The following is a 26,946-nucleotide window of genomic DNA, read 5'->3' on the forward strand; positions in this document are numbered from 1 at the left end:
TCAACGACGAAACATTGTTCAAGGCTCAAGCTGCGTTCACACTGAGCTGCCTCAGAGCCAGGCTCCACGTTGACGGATAACTATGATTGTTGCCATGATTGAGCAGTAAGTTGCGCAGTCAACTTCGGTCATGGATAATATTATATGCCCCATATAGAAACATAGTGCTTAGTCAAGATGCATTTGCAAGAATAAATGTTTTGTGTTAATTGTCATAATGCGTGCGCAAGTTTCGATAGCGAAGTTAAGGTCAATTCAGACCGCAACGCGACGCGTCGATGCATTTCTAAATTTGTATGGATTTGACAGATTTGCGTGACTTCTCATGCTCACGAAATCTGTCAATTGACCCTTAGAGGTCAAAAATGTATGGCATTTGACAAAACACATGGCTAAGTGTCATGCCGCCTACGACGCGTTATGTCAAATCTCATACATTTTTGACATCTAGCTTCGCCCTATGTAATTATCTGCATTAGCGTTTCGATGCTAATGCAGATAATTACATACATTTATTCTTTTATCGACGACAAAGTACACTTCAGCAATGCTTAAAGCTTATTATTTGCAATTGAATATTCCGTTTCGAACGTTAGTGAATTGTATAACGAAACTGGTCGAGAGATTTCGAGCGTGGACATCAAAATAATCTTTTTCCAATCTGAAATTGCATACATTGAGTATTGTCGACTGTAAAGGATTGTTATAAAAGGAAACTGGCAAATTGATGCATGTTGAAGAGGCTTGCTATAAAGATATTTACTATATTCTCGCAAGTAGGGTAGTTTCAAATCTGTGCGTCAAATAAAACGTGAGTTATGCGCATTGACCTCTATAATACACTGGACAGGCGATCGCTATCAATAAAATGTTCCTATTTGAAAGTCGCCATATTGGCGCTGATTGCTATGTGAAAGCAGTAGTGAGTGTACTTGGAACTACTATTTTGCAAATGGCGGTTGTCATTTCCTATGTAATTAGTTCACGGTACGCTCACCGCGGCGCTTCAAATAGGCACAAAAAATAGCTGACATTTTGTACGGCATAGCCTGTCCAGTGTATTATAGAGGTCAGTGGTTATGCGCATAACGTTCTTAAATGGAAAATGTCAAATGGGGAACTGCTGTCAAAACATTTACGATAGTTCACAGTTCCCATATAGTACGGGTTTAAGTTCAAATAATTCCTAACTTTGGTAAAGTAATATTTTAGTCCATAATTGTTGTCACTCTGTGTTGTTGTGTTAAATGTTACTAATCTCTGATGATACTTTCATTTACTAATCACATAATCTTATATCTTTTTAAACGAGCAATTCTTGTATTCTTGTATATATATATATATATATATATATATATATAAATGGAATCTCGGAAGGATACCGAGCGAAGCTCGGTCAAACATCTAGTTGTAGCTTATAAGCCGTAGGTTACATATGACCATAAACGGCAAAAGTTTATGTTTCCCTCTAAAACCATTAATAAACATGTATAATATAATATTTCACTTGGTACAAAGTAGCCGTGATAGATACCAATCTGCTTTACTTAATAGCCACAGCGTCTGCTCTAGTTGAATTACACTCCTAGCTTTAACTCAATTAAACCTGCTTGAGCTCGGTAGAAAAGCGAGATAAAATCCTTTTGACAATCGCAACAAGACGAATAGTATTTTACTCTGGACTAAGTGTATTTGAAATTTTGAACTTGTAAAATGTCTTATGCACCAACCGCTTCCTGAGGTAAATTGATTAACGGGACGTGCCTATTAAAATTTCATAAATGCCTATTATGTCCCTAGTACCTGGAAAGACAGAGGACAGATGATCTTCTAAAAGACGGATCATAGATGGCTTAAAAACATTTTGTGTAATGTAACAGCATAGTCACATAGCGGCTAGCGCCATTGCGTTGTGTGCTGCGCCAACGCTGATTGGCTGAAATAATTGTTGTAGCGCGCTACCATTGGTGCTCAACAGATTTTTATTAATCGCGTCACGCCGTTGCAACTCTTAGAAATTTTACGCCACATTAAAACGTTGACGGTCCTCAAAGTACACTAATGTCCCCTCACTACTTCATACACAAGTCACAACTAATGCCATATATTTTCAACAGCAAATTGTCTCTTGACAGTATGGACGACATCGAGCTGAAGAACATCCAGCTGCAGCTACCGAGCTCGCGGCGGTACAGCGACGCCATCTTGGAGGAGCGGGTCCATACGGACCGCGGTGACGTCAGCGTGGTCGTCCAGGGTGATCGCTCCAAGCCAGCTATACTCACCTACCACGACATCGGACTTAACTGTGAGTACCTTAGAACCATTATGGCTGAGCGTTAGAGCCTTATCACAGTGGTGGTTTGCGGGCAAAGCGTTGCGCGGTGGTCATTAGACCACCGGGCATATTCGCAACAGAGTCACGTCTTACGCTAAAGTCTAGATATAGTGCTAATTCGGACACAGCGGGAACCGCGCGATTTACAACCATTCGCAGCAGCAGCAACAAAGGCGTATTATCACGTTCACGCTTAACGGCTCGGTTTCTTCACGGATAACGCGCGGTTTTCGCTTAGACTAATCTAGTACGTATACCCGTAGTATTATAATAATAATTGATAAGGCTCTTTGGGCGTTTGCTCACGCACACGGGCTGCGCGTCTGTACCATCCGCGAAGAAATTCTGTTTCGTAAGAACTGTAACAATATAACAATCATTAGCGGATCACTGTAGGGGGTGTATTTAGTATTATGCAGCTAGGGTACAGTTTTAATGAATACGACTATACCTCAGATCGAGGACTGATATTGGAAATTCGGTTTTAATATTGCGTGCGAATGTGTGTGTAACTGTGTAAATTCTGATTTTTCTTCAAAAATCCTGATTATGTTTCTTTTCTTGCTCAAATGTTTATTTAAGGTAAGCTTGATGGTTAACGGCCGTTCCCAATATTTGATCTATCTCTGGTTTTGCCCTACTAGAGATAGGAATAGCTCACATTAGACATTAGGGACATAATATATTTTATGTCAATTCAATGTTAGCTGCGATCGGTTGTATGTCAAACCAGAGATAGATTGAATATTGGGAACGGCCGTTAATGGGTTGTATTGGAACCATTTTGACATAATAATATGTTGACGTAGATGGCGGTACTTTTCTTTATGAAGATTTACAATCCAAATGTTTGGCGCAAACCATTAGATGTCTAATGTACAATCTGTCAAGAAAGTGAATAAATTAAAAAGTGGCAACATCGTCGTGTCATCCCTTTCAAATTAATCTAAGAAAAAGGGATGACACTATGATGTTGCCACTTTTTAATATCTTCACTTTCTTGACAGACTGTATAGGTAAGTATTACTTATTAGCTATGTCCACACTGTGCCTTTTTTATTCATCAAGGGCATGCGTTATAGCGCAGTCAATAGCGCACGTGAGGCATGCTCACGACGGATGCGCTTGGACCGTATCCAAAACTTTCGCTTGGTTATTTTTTTTTCTGGAATTTATTATGACCAAATAAGTCTCGCATATTCCACCCAGTAAAATGTTCTCGTCGCACATATTACAATAATGTAACAGACACTGTATTAGAACAAAAGTGATGTTGGTGTTGCGTTCGGTTGACGCATTCAATTATTGAACGCGCCAAAACCTACGAATAATAAAAACTAGCCAAAACGAAAGTTTAATGAAAGAAGATGACGAAAATTGTAGATGAAAGTGCATAGCGTGGACATAGCTATAAGGTACGTCTCATGGTTTGGACCATAGAGTAACTGAAAATTGGGCAATTGAAATAGTCTTTTGCATAACGAATTTCATCGGCTGTCAATTCTGGGAATTACCGAGTGTCGGATACCTCAATCACCGGTGGAGCGGAATATTATGCATATCAATTGACCGGAATAATAATTAAAACGGCGCTTTAGACTAAAATTTCGTGAAAATCACGCAGATAAAATTATAATTATGATTTTAGAATATGCACAATTCGCTGTGGTGGAAATCTGCGAGCTTATTGTAATGATTTTCGAATATTATATATGATAATAATTTGAGCTAACTTAATTTAATCATATTGTTTTTGCAACTTTTGATAGCGGGGTTAGTTACTTTAAATGTATGGGATTTGAAATAACGCATCCCAAGCGCTATGAGATTCAGCGATGCGTTATGTGAAATCCCATACATTTTTGACATCTAATCAAAAAACCTCATCATGTCATCTTGATTCATGATTCTATTTCTTCACATTTGTGTGGGGGCTCTACATACTATGTACCATCAAGGAAATTCATTCCAGATTCAGACAGACCCACGTCATTTGGTCGGATTATGTCAATTCAATAAAGTTTGACATAACGCGACCAAATTACGTAGGTATCTGCCTATGAATCAACTTCTTTTATACTACATTGTAAGTACTAGGTATACCATAAGGTCAATTAAAGTGGAATAAAGTAAAAATCTCAACCATAATGGAACAATCATGCGACGTCAGCTATTATTCTCGTTTTTTAACTATGAACGAGGACAATTCGCTAGGGACATATTAACTGCTGTGCCAAGCGATTATTTTACAAATCACGAAGAAGAATGCTTTATTTCCAGTTGAAATAAAGGTTATTTTTGACTAACATAAAATATAAAGTACCTACTTCTAGTTATAATATTATGGAAAATTTTCCTTCCACGGAAGGGATAAAACGAATGTAATGGCACAACAAAACAATATTACCATTATTACCAATGCAATATAAGGATTTGATATCGTTCCTGATATTGATACACGGAGAAATATTAAATTGAAATATTAGAGAACTGAAGAGAAGTAACTGAGAGAATTTGTCCGTGGGAGAGCCATGATTCGGCACGAATGGGCCGGCTCGACCGGAGAAATACCACGGCCTCACAGAAAACCGGCGTGAAACAGCGCTTGCGCTGTGTTTCGCCGAGTAAGTGAGTTTACCGGAGGCCCAATCCCCTACCCCCCTAGAAATGTCGCAGTTGAAAAACAATTTGTTACCCCAGGAGGGTACCAACTGCGTTGGAGAATCCCTCTCTGGACGTCCAGGCTCAGGAACTCCTGGAACTGAACTTGGTTCATCGGATCATTGCCTTGTTAGGAGATCTGTGCCACTTACGACGGTGTTAAGACAGCACGCTGTTAAATACCGTCGTGTGTGGCACTACAAGTCAGTAGACTGGGATGGGATGCGGTCGTTTTTTGCATCCTATCCTTGGGGGCACGTGTGCTTCTCGCCGGATGATCCCGACAACACTGCCAACTCTGTTGCCGATGTGGTGATGCAGGGGATGGAACTTTTCATTCCGACCTCTGTAGTGCCAACTGGCGGCAGATTTTGTCCCTGGTTTGGTTCATCTCCCAAAAAAGCTTCTCGCCGGAAGCAGGAGGCTTACCAATCCTGGGCCAACGCAGTGTCTGCTCGGGATTTAAATACCAGCACATATAAAAAGGAGTACAACCTTGCCTCTAGGTCCCTCAAGAAAGAGATTACTCGGGCAAAGCAACAACACGTCAATAGAATTGGCAAGAGACTTGAGTGCCTCCCCTCGGGAACCCGTGCATTCTGGTCTCTGGCCAAAGCTATTGAAGGAAATTTCTGCAAGCCAACCCTACCATCCCTACACGTAGGAAATGGATCGTTGGCCCAGGACGCAAAGGACAAAGCCGATCATCTGGGCAAGATCTTTGCGTCAAACTCGACCCTGGATGACGGGGGGCAGAAACCGCCGACCATACCGCGATGCACGAGCATCATGTCGGATATTCGGTTTCATCAGCGCTCAGTGCGAAAAGCCCTCTGTTCCCTTGATATCCAAAAGTCGAGTGGGCCTGACGGAATCCCGCCTATTGTGTTGAAAAAGTGTGCTCCAGAGTTGGCTCCGGTCTTGACGCGTCTTTTTTCGGCTCTCCTATTCCAATGGCATCGTCCCGGCTTCCTGGAAGACAGCCTTGGTGCACTCGATCCCCAAAAAAGGTGACCGCTCAAATCCTTCCAACTACAGACCAATCGCTATAACCTCTCTCTTCTCAAAGATAATGGAATCCATTATCAATAGCCAGCTTCTTCGATACTTGGACGGCCAGGGATTGCTAAGCGACAAATAATACGGGTTCCGTAAGGGTCACTCGGCTGGTGATCTCTTGGCATACCTGACTCATCGTTGGGCTCAGGCAATTGAGTCGAAGAGGCATTGGCTGTTAGTTTGGACATTGCGAAGGCCTTCAATCGGGTTTGGCATAAAGCGCTGCTATCAAAGCTTCCATCATACGGGCTGCCCGAGAAATTATGTAAGTGGGTCACTAGTTTCTTAGCAGACAGAAGCATAAAGGTCGTTGTTGACGGCGAATGCTCGGAAACTCAGTCTGCTAATGCTGGTGTCCCTCAGGGCTGTGTGCTATCGCCTACTCTATTCATACTGCATATCAATGAAATGATATAAACCAACGGCATTCATTGCTATGCGGATGATAGTACAGGTGATGCTGTATATACCGGCTCCCCTAATATTTCTCGGCAAAATGTCACTGAGAGTCGAAACGAACTTGTGTCTAAGGTGGAGAAGGTCTCTGAATGGGGTAGACGTAAATTAGTCCAATTCAACCCCACCAAGACACAAGTCTGCGCGTTCACCACTAAAAAGTCACCAATGGTCGTTTATCCTCGTTTCGAGGGCACATCTTTAACCATCTCCCCTAGCATTGAGATACTCGGCGTCAACATATCGAGCGAAGTCCAGTTCCCATATCATCTTGAGGGTAAGGCCAAATTAGCCTCGAAGAAGTTTGGTGTACTTAACAGAGCGAGACAGTACTTCAGTCCGGACCAACACCTACAACTCTACAAGGCGCAGGTTCGGCCTCATATGGAATATTGTTCTCATCTCTGGGCAGGGGCGCCAAAATACCAACTGCTCCCTCTGGATCGTATCCAACGAAGGGCTGCTCGAGCACCGGGACGCTATAGCGACGTCGCCTACTAGTTCTATGCAGATATGCATTATGCAGTATGACGGGTAACTCACCTGGCGACCGACTGGCGACGTTGCCAAGCAGCCAGCGTAGCCAGAGTCGACCGCTCCGCATACTGGTGACGTTGCCAGTTGTTCGCACGTCTTTGTCACTGAATCAGTCGCTTATTTTAGTGATATCCTTAGATAATTGAACATTTTTTTCAAGGTGTTTTCTTAAATCTTCATAGAATTTAAGAAAAACACCGCTTTGCGGCGACCGAGAGACGCCAGACGAAGCCATGGTAACGTCGCTGGCCACGTCGTCTTGGCATCCCGATGAGGTATGGCCCTAATAATTAATATATATAGGGTGTAACCAAACTAAGTGATAATACATTAGGGTGTATACGTGTTCCTTGTAAAGAGTTCACTGTGAAAGTAGCACCGCTGAAAGACCAAATTTTTTTTTACTTTAGTATGAACCAACGCTCCAGTGTGCAGCATCAGGACCTTTCCCGTACAAAAGTGAAAAAAACTGCTACTTTCACAGTGAACTCTCTACAAGGAACACATACACATCCTTAAGAATTATCACTTCGTTTTGTTACACCTTGTTTAAGATTAAAAATACGGTCGAATTATGTCAGGCGGCTGGTCAGAGCAAGCCGCTTTATCGATTTATCAATCGATGTTTATTATGTATGATTTTAATATTATTTATAATCGATGATTATATTCTAAGCTAATCATATCCTACAGTCCAAAGGCAATTAATTATCCACATATGTGGTTTGAAAAAGAATGTCCTTTACAAAAATGTCTGTATCTATATTTAACAGACACAACTGCGCAAGACAAATCAATTTCCACGACGGTAATGTACGGAATAAGCATTGATTTATCTTAAATTTTAGTCGCTACTGAAAATTTCATGTTACGTAACATTACAGCTGTACTAAAGACTAGATGTGGCCGACGCTCATAAAATTATCACATTTTGACGCTTTTATAATAATGTTTGTTTCATTGTAAAAAATAAAACTAAGTTGGTCTTAAATTCAGAGTATCTTAGGTATTAAATTCAGAGCTGGGTTGTCCTAACAAGTCCTGGGCTGTGTACCTAAATAGAGATTCAGATTAATTATGGCACATAAGAGACAACTTAAACCGATAGGATTGGTTTAGTACGCCTCATACCCCGTTGTGCAATTTATTTTTTATTATTTTTTATTTCAAGGCTCGTGTCGAAATTAATAATGGTTATATTATTTTTTGATTTTTGCACTTTTAGAATAATATGTAAATTTAATAAGACAAACACAAAGAGACCAGCTTAATTCTACTCGTATGCAAATACCCTAGCATCCAACTTAAATAAACCATCTTTTTTGGGTCGACAAAAATACAAGAAATTTAAGCATAGTTTTAAACAATTCACTGACAGATGAAAGGTTATTCCTGTATTAAAAGTCGTATCTGTATGACTTCTACACCATTTCACAGGGCATTTAGGCATTTTAACAACAAAAATATTGTAAAAAGCTACGTAAAAAGTAAGTAAACAAACCTATGTAAACAAATTGTAAAATGAGTTTGACAAAATTGTCAACCTGGTTGAATGTCACTTGAGTGTACATACACAAAAAATGTGTACCGAACACATGCATAAATATGCATGTATTCGGGTCACATTTTGTAGCCTTTTGGTGCACTTTTTTGACGGAGTTACTCTTCCTTAGTTTTTATTATTCGTAGCATATAATTTAAAGTTTATGGACTTGGTTTTTGGAAAATTGAAAAATGGTTTCTTCCTTTTTAATACAATTTCTTAACATTAGGTACAACTATTACAGCTCAGTTACTTAAAAATGCAACAAATGAAAACTATCTCTAAAACAGTGTACGTTTAAATATACCATTTTTAGGGTTCCGTACCCAAAGGGTAAAAACGGGACCCTATTACTAAGACTTCGTTGTCCGTCCATCTGTCTGTTTGTCTGTCTCCAGGCTATAACTCAAGAACTGCTATAGCTAGACTTCTGAAATTTTCACAGATTGTATATATCTGTTGCCGCTATAACAACAAATACTAAAAAAAATAAGTTATATTTAAGGGGGCTCCCATACAAGAAACGTGATTTTTTTGGCCTTTTATGGTCGTTATCAATAATAGTAACAGCTAGGACTTGAAATTTTCCCAAAATCTTTTATTATTTTTGTGCTTTAATAATTAATAATAAAATTAAAATAAAGTAAATATTAAAGGGAATTCCCATACAAAAAAAAAAACAAATTTTTTTAAACTACTTTCTACTTTCGCTCTATGCTTTCGCCCTTCTTGCACGAGTCCGACTCGCACTTGGCCGATTATTATTAATTTCTTATATGCCATGTCTGTCGTTTCTTACATCGTTGTAAGCTTGCCTTTATGCAGCCTTGTTATGTAAACCCAGACGACATTGTGAAGAAATGTCTGCTGAAATGGAGAAAAGTAATATTTAGTTCAAATATTACTACCTATATTTTTTATGTTGACTCGGTCTTTTGTACGTTTGGAGACGTTGTTTTTCATTAATGGCCGGCTTTCATTTTTCCAATCCAGAGACCGTATACAGCGCTGGACTACTACTGGAATAATGTAACTGGAATGGTTCCGTACCGTCATAGAGCGAAAGAAGGAAAAAATAGTGTTATTTTGTATGGAAGCCCACTTTATTATTTATTATATGATTTATCTTAGTTTTATTATTAAATATTAAAATACACATATAATTAAGGATTGTGTGAAAATTTCAAGTGTCTACATGTTGTCAGTATGGATACTATACTAGTATTTGTTGTTATTAATATCGGCACCAGAAATACACAATCTGTAAAAATTTCGGAAGTGTAGCTATAACGGTTCTTGAGATACAGTCTGGAGACGGACAGACAGACGGATAGACATCGAAGTCTCAGTAATAGGGTGGGTCCCTTTTTTCCCCTATGGGTACGGAACCCTAAAAAGGACCTAATGCTATAGGTACTGCAATTTAAAAGCCAATAAATAGTAATAGAGTATAGTGTAAACGTGTCCATAACAACAATGTTTGGTGCGCGACATTGCTGTGCTATTATATTGTAATTAATAATCCATATAATATTATAAATGCGAAAGTGTGTAAGTATGTCTGTCTGTCTGTTACCTCTTCACGCTCAAACCGCTGAACCGATTTTGCTGAAATTTGGCATGGAGATACTTTGAGTCCCTACTCCCGAAAAAGGACATAGGAAACTTTTTATCCCGGGAAAATATACAGTTCCCGCGGTAAATGAATTTTGGCGCAACAGAGTTACGGGCGTCGTCTAGTGTACTATATTATAGCATACTAGCTATCCCGGCAAACGTTGTTTTGCCATATAAAGTATTTCGCCCATATTATTTTATTGAAGTGACTAAATAACTATGGCACCATGGCAACGTCCATCGCTATCCCGTCGCACAAACAATGGACGCCGTCAGACTCGAGTTGTAATAGTTTGCTATTATATTTTATTCAACAAATGCACTTATCAATATAAAAAGTAGCCAGTAGCCAATTCTCAGACCTACCGAATATGCATATAAAATTTGGTAAAAATCACTAAAGCCGTTTCGGAGGAGTACGGTAACTAACATTGTTACACGAGAATTTTATATATATATATATATAACAGATAATATTATAGCGTATTTAGTTTGAAAGCAACTTTAAAAATATAATTCATTCTCCGAGTTCCGACTACTGACCCGACACATTGCTCCAGATTTTTCTAAAAGCACTTGTTTTTATTGGCGAAGTACACTGTGCACCCCGAAAATCCAATTTTCCGCACAAAAGGGGATAAAATGAGTCGATAGCCGTGTTAAGGTTTGCTTAGTTTTGTGCTTTTATTTGATGGAAATCGTGGGCTTGCTTTGAGCACCGCTGGAGCGAAAACAAAGGATGGACACAAAGGGAAGTGCACTGTACAGTTACAGAAACGTTTACAACGCTCAGAGAGTTGTTGTTCTGAATGTTTCGAAATTATACGACATTCATCATCATTATCACCTTAGAGCCTTGCTATGGAAGTTATATTGTTACGGAATTTGGGAAAGGAAATGTACGATATAGGAATTTTGGTGCAACAGAGATGCGGGAGTCATTTAGTATATTATACTAGAAGGGCGTGAAGAGTTAACAGACAGCTAAACACATTTCACAGTTATAATATTAGAATGGATTTTTGGTAAAAGCTTTTTCAGGTCTAGGGGTATTGATCGTGATGTTGGCAATCAAGACTAATTGTCCGTGAGAGGTTGTAACAAGTGTCTTGACCCCTCGGTTCCCTTTAACTTAATGTTACAGAATATAACCTACTAATTCGATGAAACCCATTTCACGCGTGTAATTTTATATTTTAGATGACAATTTAGTTTCTTGTATCTATGATGATAACCATGCTTGTTCCAATAGTCTATGGTATGCACAATCAATGTCGGTCGTAGACAATTATAATTGCAGGTAAAAAAATCATAGACTCTCTCTGTGCCATGATAATGGACAAATATGACTTGTTCAAAATCGCCTAAATCATACCTCTTCACGCCCAAATCGCTGAACCTATTTTGATGAAATTTGGTATGTATAGGTCTGAATCTGATGACAAATTTTGACGGCAGATTTTCAAAAAATATCCTTGATAATTGGATAAATTTTTATATTTGTGCAGCTTATAGCAGTTACAGCGGCTTATTATGTGTGTTTCACACACAACGCTGTAAGGAAAAAAAGGATCAAAATGTTTTACTCCAATTACCCTAGTATTGCTAGAGTCAATTTAATTTCTCAATTTTGGCCATCAGATTCCGGTAGACTTTAAAATACTTTGAGTCCCGGGAAAGGACACGGCTTTCATCTAGTTCCTAATCATTTCACGTCTAACCAAAATAATGTTATTATTTCAGTGCTGGTTAAATGCAATCTTTAATACGGCGCCATTATACTGTGACACGAATGAACTCCAGTGTATATTGGTGCTTCCACATTTTGGACCCAAATCCCGTAACTTCCATAGCAAGGCTCTAAGGTGATAATGAATGTCGTATAATTTCGAAACATTCAGAACAACAACTCTTTGAGCGTTGTAAACGTTTCTGTAACTGTACAGTGCACCTCCCTTTGTGTCCATCCTTTGTTTTCGCTCCAGCAGTGCTCAAAGCAAGCCCACGATTTCCATCAAATAAAAGCACAAAACTAAGCAAACCTTAACACGGCTATCGATTCATTTTATCCCCTTTTGTGCGGAAAATTGGATTTTCGGGGTGCACAGTGTACTTCGCCAAAAAAAAAAAAAAAAAAAACAAGTGCTTTTAGAAAAATCTGGAGCAATGTGTCGGGTCAGTAGTCGGAACTCGGAGAATGAATTATATTTTAAAAGCTACTTTCAAACTAAATATGCAATATTATCTCTTATCTTAATATATATATTTCTTGTGTGCGTGTGTATGTGACTGAACTCCTCCTAAACGACTGGACCAATTTTGATGAAATTTTTTGTGTGTGTTCGTGGAGATTCGAGAATGGTTTAGATTTACAGTTTGGTCTACTGGAAAATGTTTTTTCAATTAATTTCTTATTTATAAGGAGTTGTTGATTTTGGAATGTTTTACATTAGATCCGGCGGACGGCGCTATCATCGCATTCAATATTATTCTATTTCAATTTTAGTTTGTCCTGACAGATGGTGCTACGATTAATTTGAAAAAAAATTTGTTATTCAATTCATGTGCTGATTAAAGTATTAAATGTAATTATTTTTTAAAGAGTTTTGAAGTGTGTATAAATAATTTTGTGAATTCAGATGTTTTTTTAATTAATTTTTATTTGTAAGGAGTTTTTGATTTTGGAATGTTTTACATCAGATTCGACGGATGGCGCTATCATCGCATTCAATATTATTCTATTTTAATTTTAGTTTGTCCCGACAGATAGTGCTACGATCAATTTGAAAAAGTATTTCGTTATTTTGTGTTATAATTGTGTTATTCAAGTGAAGTTGCTAATTAAAATATTTAATGTAATTAGTTTTCGAAGAGTTCTGAAGTGTATATAAATAACTTATACATTTTGTATATATAAAACTCAAAGGTGACTGACTGATTGACATAATGATCTATCAACGCACAGCCCAAACCACTAGACGGATCGGGCTGAAACTTGGCATGCAGGTAGATGTTATAACGTAGGCATCCGCTAAGAAAGGATTTTGATCAATTCTACCTCCGAGGGGTTAAAATAGGGGATGAAAGTTTGCATATAATAATACTTCTTAACGCGAGCGAAGCCGCGGGCAAAAGCTCGTATAATATAACATTCTCGTATCACAATGTTAGTTACCGTACTCCTCCGAAACGGCTTTAGTGATTTTTACCAAATTTGATATGCAGATTCAGTAGGTCTGAGTATTTGCTACTGGCTACTTTTTTATATTATAAGCGCATTTGTTGAATAAAATATATTTCCATTTATTCTAGCATACTAGCTATCCCGGCAAAAAAACGTTTGCCGGGATAGCTAATATGCTAGAATATAGTACTAGACGACGTCCGTAACTCTGTTGCGCCAAAATTCATTTACCGCTGTACATTTTGCTGTACATTTTCTCGGGATAAAAAGTTTCCTATGCCCTTTCTCGGGACACAAAGTATCTCCGTGGCAAATTTCAGCAAAATCGGTTCAGCGGCTTGAGGGTGAAGAAGTAACAGACAGACAGACAGATATACACACTTTCGCATTTATATTATTATAATGTATATATGTACTAGCTGTCCCGGTGAACTTCGTGTCACTTTAAAACCTTCCCTGGACTTCTACGAATGTTTTAAAACTAAAATCAGCCCAATCCGTTCAGCCGTTTTGAAAATCCATTTTTATATATATAGATATGTACATAATATTATAAATGCGAATATTATATATTTTTATTATTCGTAGAATATATATAAATAACAAATAAGTACTAAAAACAAAATAAAGTTAATATTTAAGGGAAGCTCGCATACAACAAACATGATTTTTTTGGCCTTTTTGGCCCGTAATCCATAATGGCAACATGTAGACACTTTCACAAAATCTTTAATTATATGTGTATTTTAATATTTAATAATAAAACTTAGATAAAATAAATTGTAAAGGGAGCTCCCATACAAAAAGCACTATTTTATCCTTATTTCGCTCTATGACGGTACGGCGAGTCTGACTCGCACTTGGCCGATTTTTGATGTACGAAGTAGCAGTATAGTATAGCCAAAGAATTCTATTTAAGTATAGCGTGATTTGAAAGTAGCTTTACGCTGCACTCTTTCGATTAAATTTTATGTTTGAAGACATGAGTGGAAGAACACGAAAATTAACATTTTATAACATAAGGGAAATTACGTATTTTTCCCTTATAATTTGAACGAACCTTGTAACTTACCTACATCATCATCTGGCTAAGTGGCTACACATAAAATCCTAAAATGTTTTTTAATTATAAAAAAAAATTCGGCCCTAAAGCCTCCATTTATGCAAAAAATGCCAATATAACTGTTACTTACCTGCTTTTTCCTCTCACGTCAATAATTAGTTCTCAGCACGGGTAAGGGCTTTGAAATAACGAAGAGAAGTGCAGACTCGGAAGAATTTCCTTTCATATTGAGATTAAGTGGAACTTAGCTACTACGTGTCTCACCCTAATCGATTCTAGTTTACCATATCATTGTGTATTCAATACCTCACCTTAATATTGATCACTTCCTTCGAACAAGTTGATTTTTGAGATTATGAAAACTTACCAACACGTGTAAGGAATACTTTAAGATGGTATAATTTAATATCAATACTTTTTAAGTTATCTGATTTTAAAGAGATATTAGAGTATAACTGAACTGAAAATAAGAATCGAAATTATTTTATATCAAGAATGTGACACCAATTCTTGTTTAATGTATTTTGTTTTACATAGCCAGTGAAAATGCTAAAAATGGGAAGATAATTTTAAAACATAATATTACGTATTCAATTATTGGTTTGTTCACAGTGTTTCGTTATTACTTTTTTCTGTAGTGATGTCTTAAAAAATATTTCCAATGATTATTTCGAGAAATCAAGCAGAAACGTTAATAATCTCATCTTGGCTATTTAAACATTAAATTGTCAACATAAAGGAAATACACTTGACTAGGCATATGACCAAAAAATACTTAATAGTATTCATACTTTAATAATAATCACTACATGCTAGAAAGGAGAGGTACAGCCCGGACATGGACAGACGGACAGGCTGAAATTTTTTTGTGATCGGGTCCCGTTTTTACTCTTTGGGTAAGGAACCGTTAAAGGGGAAAATTATCCATCTTTGTTATTATACTATGCTGACGCGGACGAAGTCGCGAGCAACAGCTAGTTAAAAATAAATTCGTGTAAAATATTTTTAAAGCGTCTGACAAAAGTTTTGACCCATAAAAATAGTCTTACACTACATGATACTAGGTCAGAATAATATTCTACAAATTATATATAAATATTAGCCACTTAAAAATAAGTAAAGTAAGACAAATTTTTAGTCAACTTTCACACCTGGTACCTGACCAGGTGTCACACGTAGAGCTCCACAAAACACGCAAGTATTCTAAGTACATGAAGCACTACTAAGAATCTATGGTTTCATCCATCGGAGAGTAAGTTATGTCTGATCCTTTTAGGATCTGCATCTAGTATAGTGACTATTCCGACTGCGTCAAATTGCCGTCAATAAGCCTCCTTCATTTATGATTCGGTTAGTCCTGATTCAATTTGAATCCGATGCTGACGTAATTGAATCAAGTCTCCGGCGACGCGACTTGGAATAATACATATTATTATATTTTAAGAAGTATTATGGAACAATCCTACTAATATCATAAAGGCGAAAGTTTGTATGTATGAATGTCTGGATCTATAGGTGTCTGGATGTATGGGTGTATGTAAAGATGTTTGTTACTCTTTCACGCAAAAACTACTCAACGGATTTTAATGAAACTTTACAATAATATAGCTTATAGATCCGAATAACACATAGGCTACAATTTTAACCGACATTCAAAAAGTGTTATGTTCGTTTTTTATGTTCATCAATTAGTCCGCCGTTTGTGAAACGATTTTTAATTTTTTTCTTTTGGTGTATTATGGCATCATCCCAATTTCGTGCCATGTTCAAGAAAGTGGTGACCTCATGAAGGAATCCATGAGTGATCGAAGGAACTCCTCAAAATGTATATTTTAAACATATTGTGCTGACTTCGGTTTCGTGCGAAGTATTCCGAGCGTATGGTACCAAGAAGTAAGATTTAGGACCCAGTGACATCCATCCATGTTTGGAAGGTGCTGAGAGAACTCCTGACCATTTATAGATACAAGTTTGGGAGTTTCGTTGTTGCTTTAAGAACGGAAAGCATATGCTACTAATGCTACTATGCAAATTACATTTACCCTTATCATCACTACCATAAACCATTGTACCATGCATCGTCCTATTATGCCCCTACTAGCTGTGCCCCGCGGTGTTACCCGCGGCGGTTTAAGTGATATATCATAAAAGACTATGGAAAGTACCAATAATAGAGTCAAAACGGGACGACACATGGTTCTATAACGGTATATACGTGGGAGAGCCATGCTTCGGCACGAATGGGCCGGCTCGACCGGAGAAATACCACGTTCTCACAGAAAACCGGCGTGAAACAGCGCTTGCGCTGTGTTTCGCCGAGTGAGTGAGTTTACCGGAGGCCCAATTCCCTTCCCTATCATCCCCAATTCCATTCCCTTCCCATCCCTACCCTCCCCTATTACCCTATTCGCTCTTAAAAGGCCGGCAACGCACCTGCAGCTCTTCTGATGCTGCGAGTGTCCATGGGCGACGGATGTTGCTTTCCACCAGGTGACCCGTTTGCTCGTTTGCCCCCTTATTTCATAAAAATAAAATAAAAATGGTAGCGATGATGATTAAGATGAAGGTAATTTGCATAGTAGCAGATGCTTTCGGCTCTTAAAACAACGTCGAAACTCCCAAACTTGTATCTATAAAGAATCAGGAGTTCTCTCAGCACCATCCGAACCATGGTATACCTTGGTGTAAAATCTTACTTGTTGGTAGCATATGCTTAGAATACTGCTCACGAAACCGAAGTCACCACATATTTCCATATAAATTTTGAGGAGTTCGATTTCTTATGGATCTCTTCATCAGGTCACATTTTTTATGAATATGGTACCAAATTGGAATGATAACCTATACACCAAAAGAAAAATTTTGAAAATCGGTTCACAAACGGCGGAGTAATCGTTGAAGAGAAAAAAATGAACATAACACCTCCTCCATTTCGAAAGTCGGTTAAAATTGTTGCCTATGTGTTTTTCTGATGTATAAGCTATATCATTGTAAAGTTTCATTAAAATCCGTATAGTAGTTTTTGCGTGAAAGAGTAACAAACATCCATACATCCACACATCCATACATTCAAACAAACTTTCGTCTTTATAATATTAGTAGGATAGTAGGATTCTCGATCTTAAATACATGAAAAGTACCAATTTTTTATTTCTTTAAGATCAAGACTCGAGTTTGTCAAGTGATTTAAAAAATTAAAGATATTGTTGTTCTAAAGTTTATAATTTAAACTTGGTGTTTCATGGGATCCATGAGGTAGGTATATAGGTGTTATTCTAAATTTATATGGAAACTCATAGTGATTTTAGTTTTAGAAGTAGTAATCTAAGTATATATGCTACCAAAAAGTAAGATTTTGCACCAAGGTAAGTGTAATATCATGGTCCAAAAAGGTGCTGTTTATTATATTTCACTTACAATCGAGCATTGAAACTACATCATCTTTCATCTAAAATATAAGTAAATTTTGTTAGTCTCATTAAAACTCGGAATGGCTGAACCGATATGGCTGATTGTAGTCTCGAAATATTTACTTGTGGAAATCCAGGGAAGATTCATATTAGGTGGGAAGTGATACCAAATTAACCGGGTCATCTAGTTAGTTATATTATAGAGGTTCGTTTCCTCTCAAGCAATTCAGCAAATGAATTGTCAAAACTGTCAAACTGACAAATGTCAAATTAGTACGAAGTAATGAATTGCAACTTGCAAGCAGACTTGCATTTTGCGATTTTAAAAAAGTGAATCATATTATGACCATTTTATCCCCGCAGTTCTTTACCGGTTCGTCCAAAAGTAGAGTTTAAATGTTTTTCGAGTGTATCATGTATTTGTATTTTGTATTTGGCAAGGTTTGGCAGGCTCCACTTTATTGGTATTTAGTAAATATTGACATAAAAATTCAAGGTATAGAATATATAGTGACTCTACTTTTATAACAAAATGGAGTTCTTTGGCACATTTTGACACAAAATGTGAACATGTGAGGTACAGAAATGGTTAATACTTTTGAGAAATGCGAGACTGAAAAAGATAAAGCACAAAGTGCAAGCATACCGCGGCATCATGCTGATTTTCTGGACATGTTTGGCGATTCTCCTATTAGCGCTATCTTAATCTCAGAATCCTGGCTTAAGCCCTCACTTCCATCTGTTGGGTATGCCCTACCAGGTTTTAAGTTGATTCGCAACGATCGCGTGGGCAAAGGTGGTGGCGGTGTTGCTATATATCTGCGTGGCGATATTGACTACCGCATTATCTCCGCGTCGCCAAGCTGTTACTCTGGTTCCGTCGAATATCTGTGTATTGAGGTCACCTTGCATCGTAAAACTATTCTGCTTTGTGTGGTCTACAGCCCATCTATCCGCGTAGATTATTTTAGCACCTTGGAATCTCTACTAGCCGCACATTGTCCGAACTACGACCACACTCTGATTGCAGGTGACTTCAATACCTGTCTCCTAAAATCCGACTCACGTGCTTTAAAGCTCCGTTCCTTATTGTCGTCCCTTAATCTTAACATTCTCCCGCTTGCAGCAACCCACCACGTTCCTAACTGCACTCCTTCTCTATTAGACCTCCTCATTACCTCAACTCCTGACCTTATCTCCTCTCATGGCCAACTTCCTTCCATTTTTTCCCATCATGATCTTGTATTCCTTTCCTTTAAAATCAAACCTCCTCGCCGAGTCCCTAAGTACCAACTCCTACGCAGTTTTAATAAAATTGATCCGGAGGCTCTCAAACGTGATTTGTGTGAAACGAACTGGTCTCCTGTGTACTCGGCCTCTGATATCGACCTGAAGGTGTCGCTGCTAACAGATCTCCTAATCAACATCTTTGATAAGCATGCTCCTGTCAGAAGAGTCAAAATCAAGCACGTACCGGCACCCTGGCTCTCTCAGGATATCAAGTCCATGATGGCCAGGCGCAATCGAGCTTTGAGTCGATATCGGAAACGACCCACTGACGAAAACCTAACCAAATATAAAAACCTTCGGAATCTTTGCAGTCGTATGTGTAGAGACGCTAGAAGACGCCACATACATTTTTCCATTGACCAATCCAACCCATCTCAAATTTGGAAATTTTTCTCAACACTCGGCATAGGTAAGTCCTCACCATGTACTGACAGCACCCTAGACTTAAATTCGCTCAATGCTCACTTCTCTCAGCCTCCTGTAATCATTGACCAAGCCACAAAAGCGCGCACATTATCCCATCTCTCATCCTCTCCTCTCCCTTCCTGTGACACTTTCTCCTTCACATATGTTACTGAGGATGATGTCGCTAAGCATATAGCGGCTATTAAATCTACTGCGGTAGGCAATGACAGTCTCAGTTCCCGTATGATTTCCCTCTCCTTTCCTGAACTCCTGCCAGTTCTCACCCATATTTTTAATTTCTCCTTGGCAACGAGTTGCTTCCCCTCGGCATGGAAACGTGCTGATGTAATTCCTTTACCCAAAACTCCTAATCCCTCCTCTCTATCCGATTACAGACCTATCTCTATATTACCGTTCCTTTCCAAAGTCCTCGAACATATAGCCCACCAGCAGTTGTCCCATTTTTTATCATTCAATCATTTGCTTTCTCCTTTTCAATCCGGCTTCCGTTCTGGTCACAGTACTGTAACTGCGCTGCTGAAGGTCACTGATGATCTGCGCCTAGCTTTAGAAAATAAATGTGTCACTATACTAGTGTTGCTTGACTTCAGCAGTGCGTTCAATTCTGTTGACTTTGACATCCTTCTTTCCATCCTGCGCTCCCTTAAATTATCCCCGTCAGTGATTACTTGGCTTGATTCCTATCTTCGGGGACGCTCGCAGCGAGTCCGCTCTGGTGAGGCTACCTCAGACTGGTGTGTTCTTGATGCGGGGGTACCCCAGGGTGGCGTTCTTTCTCCTCTCCTCTTTTCAATATTTATAAATAATATCACTTTAATAATTAAATCCTACTTCCATCTCTACGCAGACGACTTGCAAATCTATCGCAATTCTCACATTCTCGACATCGTATCTGCAGTCAATGACATCAACTCTGACCTTGAGCGAATAGCCAACTGGGCAAATACTTTTGGCCTGTTGGTTAATCCCAGAAAATCGCAAGCTATGATCATAGGCAGCAGATACATGTCTCAACGGTTATGCAATGTACCGAATGTAATTTTTGATGGCACTGTTATCAATTACACAAAGTCGGCCAAAAACCTAGGCATAATTCTTGACCATAACCTGTCGTGGAACCCACAAGTAACCGAAGTAAGCAGAAAAGTTCATTTCTCACTACACACGCTGAGGCGCCTCCAAAATTTCCTACCTATACATACCAAAATCTCCCTTGTCCAGACACTCATTTTTCCCATCCTTGACTACGCCGATTCCTGTTACCTTGACGCCACTGAGGAGCAGTTAAGTAGACTTGAACGGTTACAGAATCTCTGTATACGCTTTGTGTTTGGCTTGAGAAAGTTCGACCATATCTCAGCCTACCGTTCAAAACTCAAGTGGCTTCCCATCCGTCTCCGCCGCAACTCCCACATCCTCTGCCTACTTTACAATATCCTGTATAATCCTCTATCTCCTCCATACCTCCTTGATAGATTCAATTTTTCCCGATCTCCTGATCTCCCCTGTAGGTCCAATGTCCGGTCTAATCTCTCCCTTCCCTCCCATCGCTCCAACTTTTACTCCTACTCGTTTACTGTTCATGCTGTCAGATTGTGGAACTCACTCCCTCACACCATTCGTGATAGTCCCACCATTGCTATTTTTAAAAGACGCTTGAAAGAGCACTACCTCGAATCTCTATCCATTTAAATACCATATATAATATATAATAATATATACATATAGTATTTATTTATTATAGCTACATTACTTATTTTATAATTATATATTTTAATTTTATTGTTTGTTGTAAGTATGTTGTTGTTGTAGATCTCGATATATATGTACTTGTAATTTATTAATTTTGTCATTATCCTATTATTTTATTTTGATGCAATATTAAATTCATGTTTGTGCACGTCATATCTGCTATCCTAATCCAATCTCTCTCCGTAGGGCTGCTGGAAGAGATTTCTATTAGAAATAAGCAGATCCTATTGTGTCGTCTTACTGTGTGTAAATTGTTATTTTGTGAATATTTCTTGTGCACAATAAATGATTAAATAAATAAAGTGATAGAATAAATGAAGTAAATTTGGACTAAACACGAACACAAGAGCACCATTATCCGCTAAACGGTTTCGCACGACGGGCCGCGACGCAAATTAACACTGTTTACGTAAGCTATTTAACCAACTTTCGAAGAAAGTAAGGTATTTTTTAAACAGGATACTTATATGCATTACGGGTATGTACCGAAATGTAATCGAGTTAACTGGCCAAAAGTTAAATATAATAAGCAAAAGCGGGACCACAAAACAGATGATCCCCTTTTTGGTAACCACTTGGTTTGGGCTCATTTAGACATTTGTCACTTTTTAACCCCCGACAAAAAAGAGGGGTGTTATAAGTTTGACGTGTCTGTCTGTCGGTCTGTCTGTCTGTCTGTCTGTCTGTCTGTCTGTCTGTCTGTCTGTCTGTCTGTCTGTCTGTCTGTCTGTCTGTTTGTCTGTCTGTCTGTCTGTCTGTGGCATCGTACCATCCAAACGGGTGGACCGATTTTGATCTAGTTTTTTTTGTTTGAAAGCTGACTTAATTGAGAGTGTTCTTAGCTATAGTTCATCATCATCAGCCTGCTTCGTGCTGAAAAATCGTAGTTCATCTGGTTCGTGAAGGGCGATTAGCAACTTGCAGTCGTTTGGTGGGCTTTATTGCATTCTAGGTCGTGACATTCATGAATATTTACACATTAGTGGAAAGTTGACCTGGTGCTGCAGCATCACCTGGTAATCAATAGGATACCCAACTCCTCACCAACTTAGAGCAATGGTTTCGTGTTTGGGCTCATTTTAATTGCAACATCTAGTAAGACGTAGATAACCAATAAATTTTTGCATGCTGCTGCTGCAGCATCACCTGGGTCTATAGGAGCCGAGCTCCATATGTACCCAAAGTGGGGATTTCATGTTTGGACTCATATTGACGCGTGGCGGCCTCATCCAAAAGGACATTCCTAGATGGTATTCATTGGGGTATAATATGATCCTGTTGATAGGAATTATTTTGCACTATATCCAACACAAGTTTAAAAAGCATGAAATAAAATTAAATTAAGAAATTTAAAAAAACCCCCGCCAAACAACTTTAAAAAGTAATGAAATAATATATTTTACTGACTTTAAGTTTAAATAATTCCTAAGTGTAAAGTGATATTTTAGTCCATAATTGTTGTCAAGGTGTGTCGGGGGACCGCCAACAGTGTCTTTTGCATTTTGTATCGCCATTGGGAGTTGTTTGGCGGGGGTTTTTTTAAATTTCTTAATTTCTTGTATTTTTTGAATTTCAATCGAAAACAGAGATCCCAAGAATTTTAAGAAAAAACATCAAAAACTGAGATCCCAAAATTCCGCCCAATCTGAGAAAATATATGTATAGAGGCTTAAATGGATTTGTACCCAAAAATAGCAAAGAATTCTACTCCGTGACCTAGTTACGTCATAAACTCTGTAACGTGTAGGGTTTTAACTTGAACGAGTTTCTTAGAAGACGTAATAACTTAAGTTAATTTGGAGGATAACGATTAGTTGATTACCTTTTGTTCAAGAAGGATTACAGAGTTATGCTCGTTAGGGGTTTAAAACACTCAATAATTATTTGATTCTTTTTTACCCGAATATTGTAAACTACAAGAGGACTCAAAAATCTTCATAATGAATGTTAAATGATATGTTATCAGGTTTCTTGTCAGACAATCAGGAGAGCAGCCTGCATTGTCTTTAAAAAAATAATTTAGAACCTGAATTTCCATGTAATCCATGATCTGATCATGATATGTTGTATAATAATAATAATCAATGAAATGTTATTTTATATTATTATTGCTTTGACAGTAGTTATATTAATTTGATTATTTTATTAATTTTATTATGTACTTACCTTAGCTTAATTAATATTACTAGAGATCGCCCAATGGTCGAAATTCGACCTTACTTGCAACGACATAAGGACTACTACCTATATTTTGTAAAAAATATTGACTTCATCATAGTTTTTTTTTTCAAATCTTGTCTCTGGGACTCAGCTGATCTCAGACTGGCCGTATAAGCATTGTTTAATAGTATCTAAAATTAAATAAAAAAAAAACAATAATCCATTTTCAATTTGTCAACTTGTTGTCAACAGACTTCAACCATAAATAAAAGAGTATAATTCGTATGTATAGGCTTGTCACTCGAAAATCTGTCATTTTTCCTAGTAGTAGTGTCATAGTGTGTGTAACGTTTTATTTGTTAAAAATATGTATGATAAAAGCATAATTTTAAAATGATATTAGCTCGATGCACTCCTTCACCATATAAACTATAACTGTGCGAAATTTCATGCACCTACGTTTCCCCATTTTTCGTAAAAAGGGTTACAAAATTTTCCTCTCACGTATTAATATAATATACTCGTAGATGATTAACTTGTATTCTTTGTCAGTGTTGTGTCACCTATAAAAGTGCATGTATCAGTATTGTATAGTAATAATTTGTAGCAGTAATTGTGTAATACATGTACCGCAGGTGTCCTTTTTGAATAAATAAATAAAATAAATCTCCTAATCTAGACGTGAGTCTTTAGACCACGTAGGCATCTATGAGAAGATAATATAATGCTACGAGTCGTCATACACAACCTTAATTTCTACATCAGTCTTTGTACGCTCATGGAAAATTCTCAACACGATCTTCAAGTTTGTGCGAACTCATGAAAAGTTTCTTTGTTTTCATGGGCGGAATAAAATATTATCATTGCCGCTGTTGATTTCATTGGATAAAGCGAAAGGAGATTGGCAAGTCGCCATACATTTGGGGCCTCACTACCTAGGCATGTATGCTGGACAATATTTACTACATATACAACCACCGCTTCCAAATACCTTTCATGACATGTATACCAAATTTTTCAGCTGCAAGCGAGTTGGTAAACTATAGATAAGAAGACTCGATCGTGTCGGCTTTCAAACAAAAAAAAAAACTAGATCACAATCGGTCTACCCGTTTGAATGCTACAATGCAACGGACAGACAGACTACACAAACTTATAACACCATCTGTTTTAGTCGGGGGTTAAAAACGACGGCTCTTTTCCATTTCAGCTAGAAATAAGTCACCCCTAACAAGTCGTGTTTCGAGCTTAAGTTTATTCAAAGTCAACGTAGATTTTGAATAAACTGTACCCTGATTCTGCCATATTATGAAGACAGCTTCGTTCTTAGATCGATCCAATCTGTTTCGTATGAAACTACGAAATAAACTCCAAATGAACTTTTGAAGTTTTGACCAATTAGAATACCTGTGACGATTAATAAACCATTTTGAGGTTGGCACGACATGGATCCTACAAGTAATACAGCTGCATTGTTGCATGAAACAGGAAAATCGGGGTACAGAGCTTAAATCTAGTATGTATGCACTTGAGAGTGGTTTAGTTGTATGCAACGATGTTTGTAGTTAATTAACTTGGTTCTGAGCTTTTCATCTCTATATTATGTCACCTAGAATTTCTGTTTGGACAGTACAAGAGGTCAGTAATGAGATGAGTAGAGTAATGAGAACAGATTACTCTGCTAAACATTTTGCCCTAAATCCTAATTCTATTAACTACGTCCTTTTATTTAATTGTGGTAAAATTAGCCGTGGATATTTTCAGCAGAATTGCTTTAGTATAGAAATCTCTATACTCACGCAATTGTGCTGAATCTAACATTAAATATTGCTAATTTTTCATTTAGCACGCTACATTTTTAGATAAGGTATTATGAATCATCTATCGCTTCGTTTTCTGTCGCGATTTGTATAGAGAACGATAAATTACGTCAAAGTTTTTCAGAACATAGTACTGGGGTTAATAAACGCTACAGACAAGATTGGATGGGATCACTATACAATATGAGATTAAATACTTATTTGTAACAATGTTAACATGCTTTTCAAGTTCTTGAAATACAGCCGGAGACAAACAGACGGACCGACAGACAGCGATGGTTTAGTAATTGGGTCCCGTTTTTACCCTTTGGGCCAAAGGGTAAAAACGGGACCCAATTACTAAACCATCGCTGTCTGTCGGTCCGTCTGTTTGTCTCCGGCTGTATTGGGTACGGAACCCTTGAAAAACAAATTAATGTATGGATAACTCGTGGTTAAAATCCAATACAAGTACTTTTATAAAAATATTTGTAACAACGTCACATCATATGCTATTCAAGATCTTGAAATACAGCCTGGAGACAGACAAACGGACAGACAGGGATGTGTTAGTAATTGGGTCCCGTTTTTAATCTTTGGGTAACTCCTACCCTTAAAAACAGACCCTATCCCATTACCATATCTGGATAACACCTGGTTTATATCCAATACAAGTACTTTTACTTGTTTTTTTTAATTTAAATTTTTCTCAAGGATTTTATCCACTAAAACTAAAAGGTCAACCTATTATGCTGTGTACGCTCTCGAGTTTTCATAAGTTTTATTTTTTCAATTTGGGAATCATTATCTTCATAAATTCTGGAGAACTCATATAGAGAGCTAGTCTTAATGAATTTAGGTTTAAAAATGTTTGTTAGAGAAAATTAAAATTTAAAATAGTTGGGGAGGGGAAGAGGGGATTTCGGGAGTAGCTCGAGCGTGTCAGATTAAGCTTGCATAGGCTTCCGACACGACGTGTCTGGTTATCATGGTATAGAAATCAGATTTCTCACGTGGTGGGTAATTTTTTTTTATATTGAAATGTCGTCGAATCTGTCAGATTAAGCTCTGCTGCCACTGCTCTACTAAAATGTTTGTGGAAAAAATTGAAAAATGTCAGACAAGACAGATTTGAACAAGAGTCAAGACCAAGACCAAGACTATACAAGCAAGACCAAGACTATACAAGCAAGACCAAGACAAAGACCAAGACTGTTCGAGTCTTGGTCTTGGTCTTGCTTTGCTCGCCACTATCCCTAATCTATACAATGTGTCCCGACACCGGTGTCCGATCCTTTAATGTCATGATCTATGGCATATTTTATCGACAAATTGGCTCTCAAATTTTCTCTCTCTCTCACGGTTGTAAAATGGCAGCCATTTTAGTTTTTCTCGGGCTTTCACACTAATCTGACCAGTACTTCTCATGTAAATATCCTATGAAGATAAAAAAGGTCTCATTTGATAGCTTAAACGCTTACACAGGCAATATGTTATAAATTTCGTGGAATTGAACAAAAAAAAACCAAAGTTTAAGAAAAAAAATTGTTAAATTTTTAATTCATGGCTGTTTGTGAAAAATCTAGCGCATTAAACTGGTTATTTTTTGTTTCAGAAAGTAAGAGGAGGTTTTCATCTTAAATAAATTCTT

At 37.8% G+C, this 26,946-nt stretch overlaps 1 protein-coding gene across 7 annotated transcripts in view; it reads left to right on the top strand.

Annotated features, from left to right (window-relative positions):
• The window catches only part of LOC121739404 (protein NDRG3), a 136,309-nt gene that overhangs the window by 22,526 nt on the left and 86,837 nt on the right, over positions 1–26,946 (top strand). For 5 of the 7 annotated variants that reach the window (XM_042131867.1, XM_042131863.1, XM_042131865.1 and 2 more), the window contains one exon: positions 2,118–2,308. In XM_042131867.1, the coding sequence (XP_041987801.1) occupies positions 2,118–2,308 (191 nt within the window). The remainder of the gene's footprint in view (positions 1–2,117; positions 2,309–26,946) is intronic. The other 2 variants (XM_042131868.1, XM_042131864.1) reach the window with 1 other exon arrangement.

Source organism: Aricia agestis, chromosome Z (assembly GCF_905147365.1).
Source record: "Aricia agestis chromosome Z, ilAriAges1.1, whole genome shotgun sequence".
NCBI lineage: Eukaryota > Metazoa > Arthropoda > Insecta > Lepidoptera > Lycaenidae > Aricia > Aricia agestis.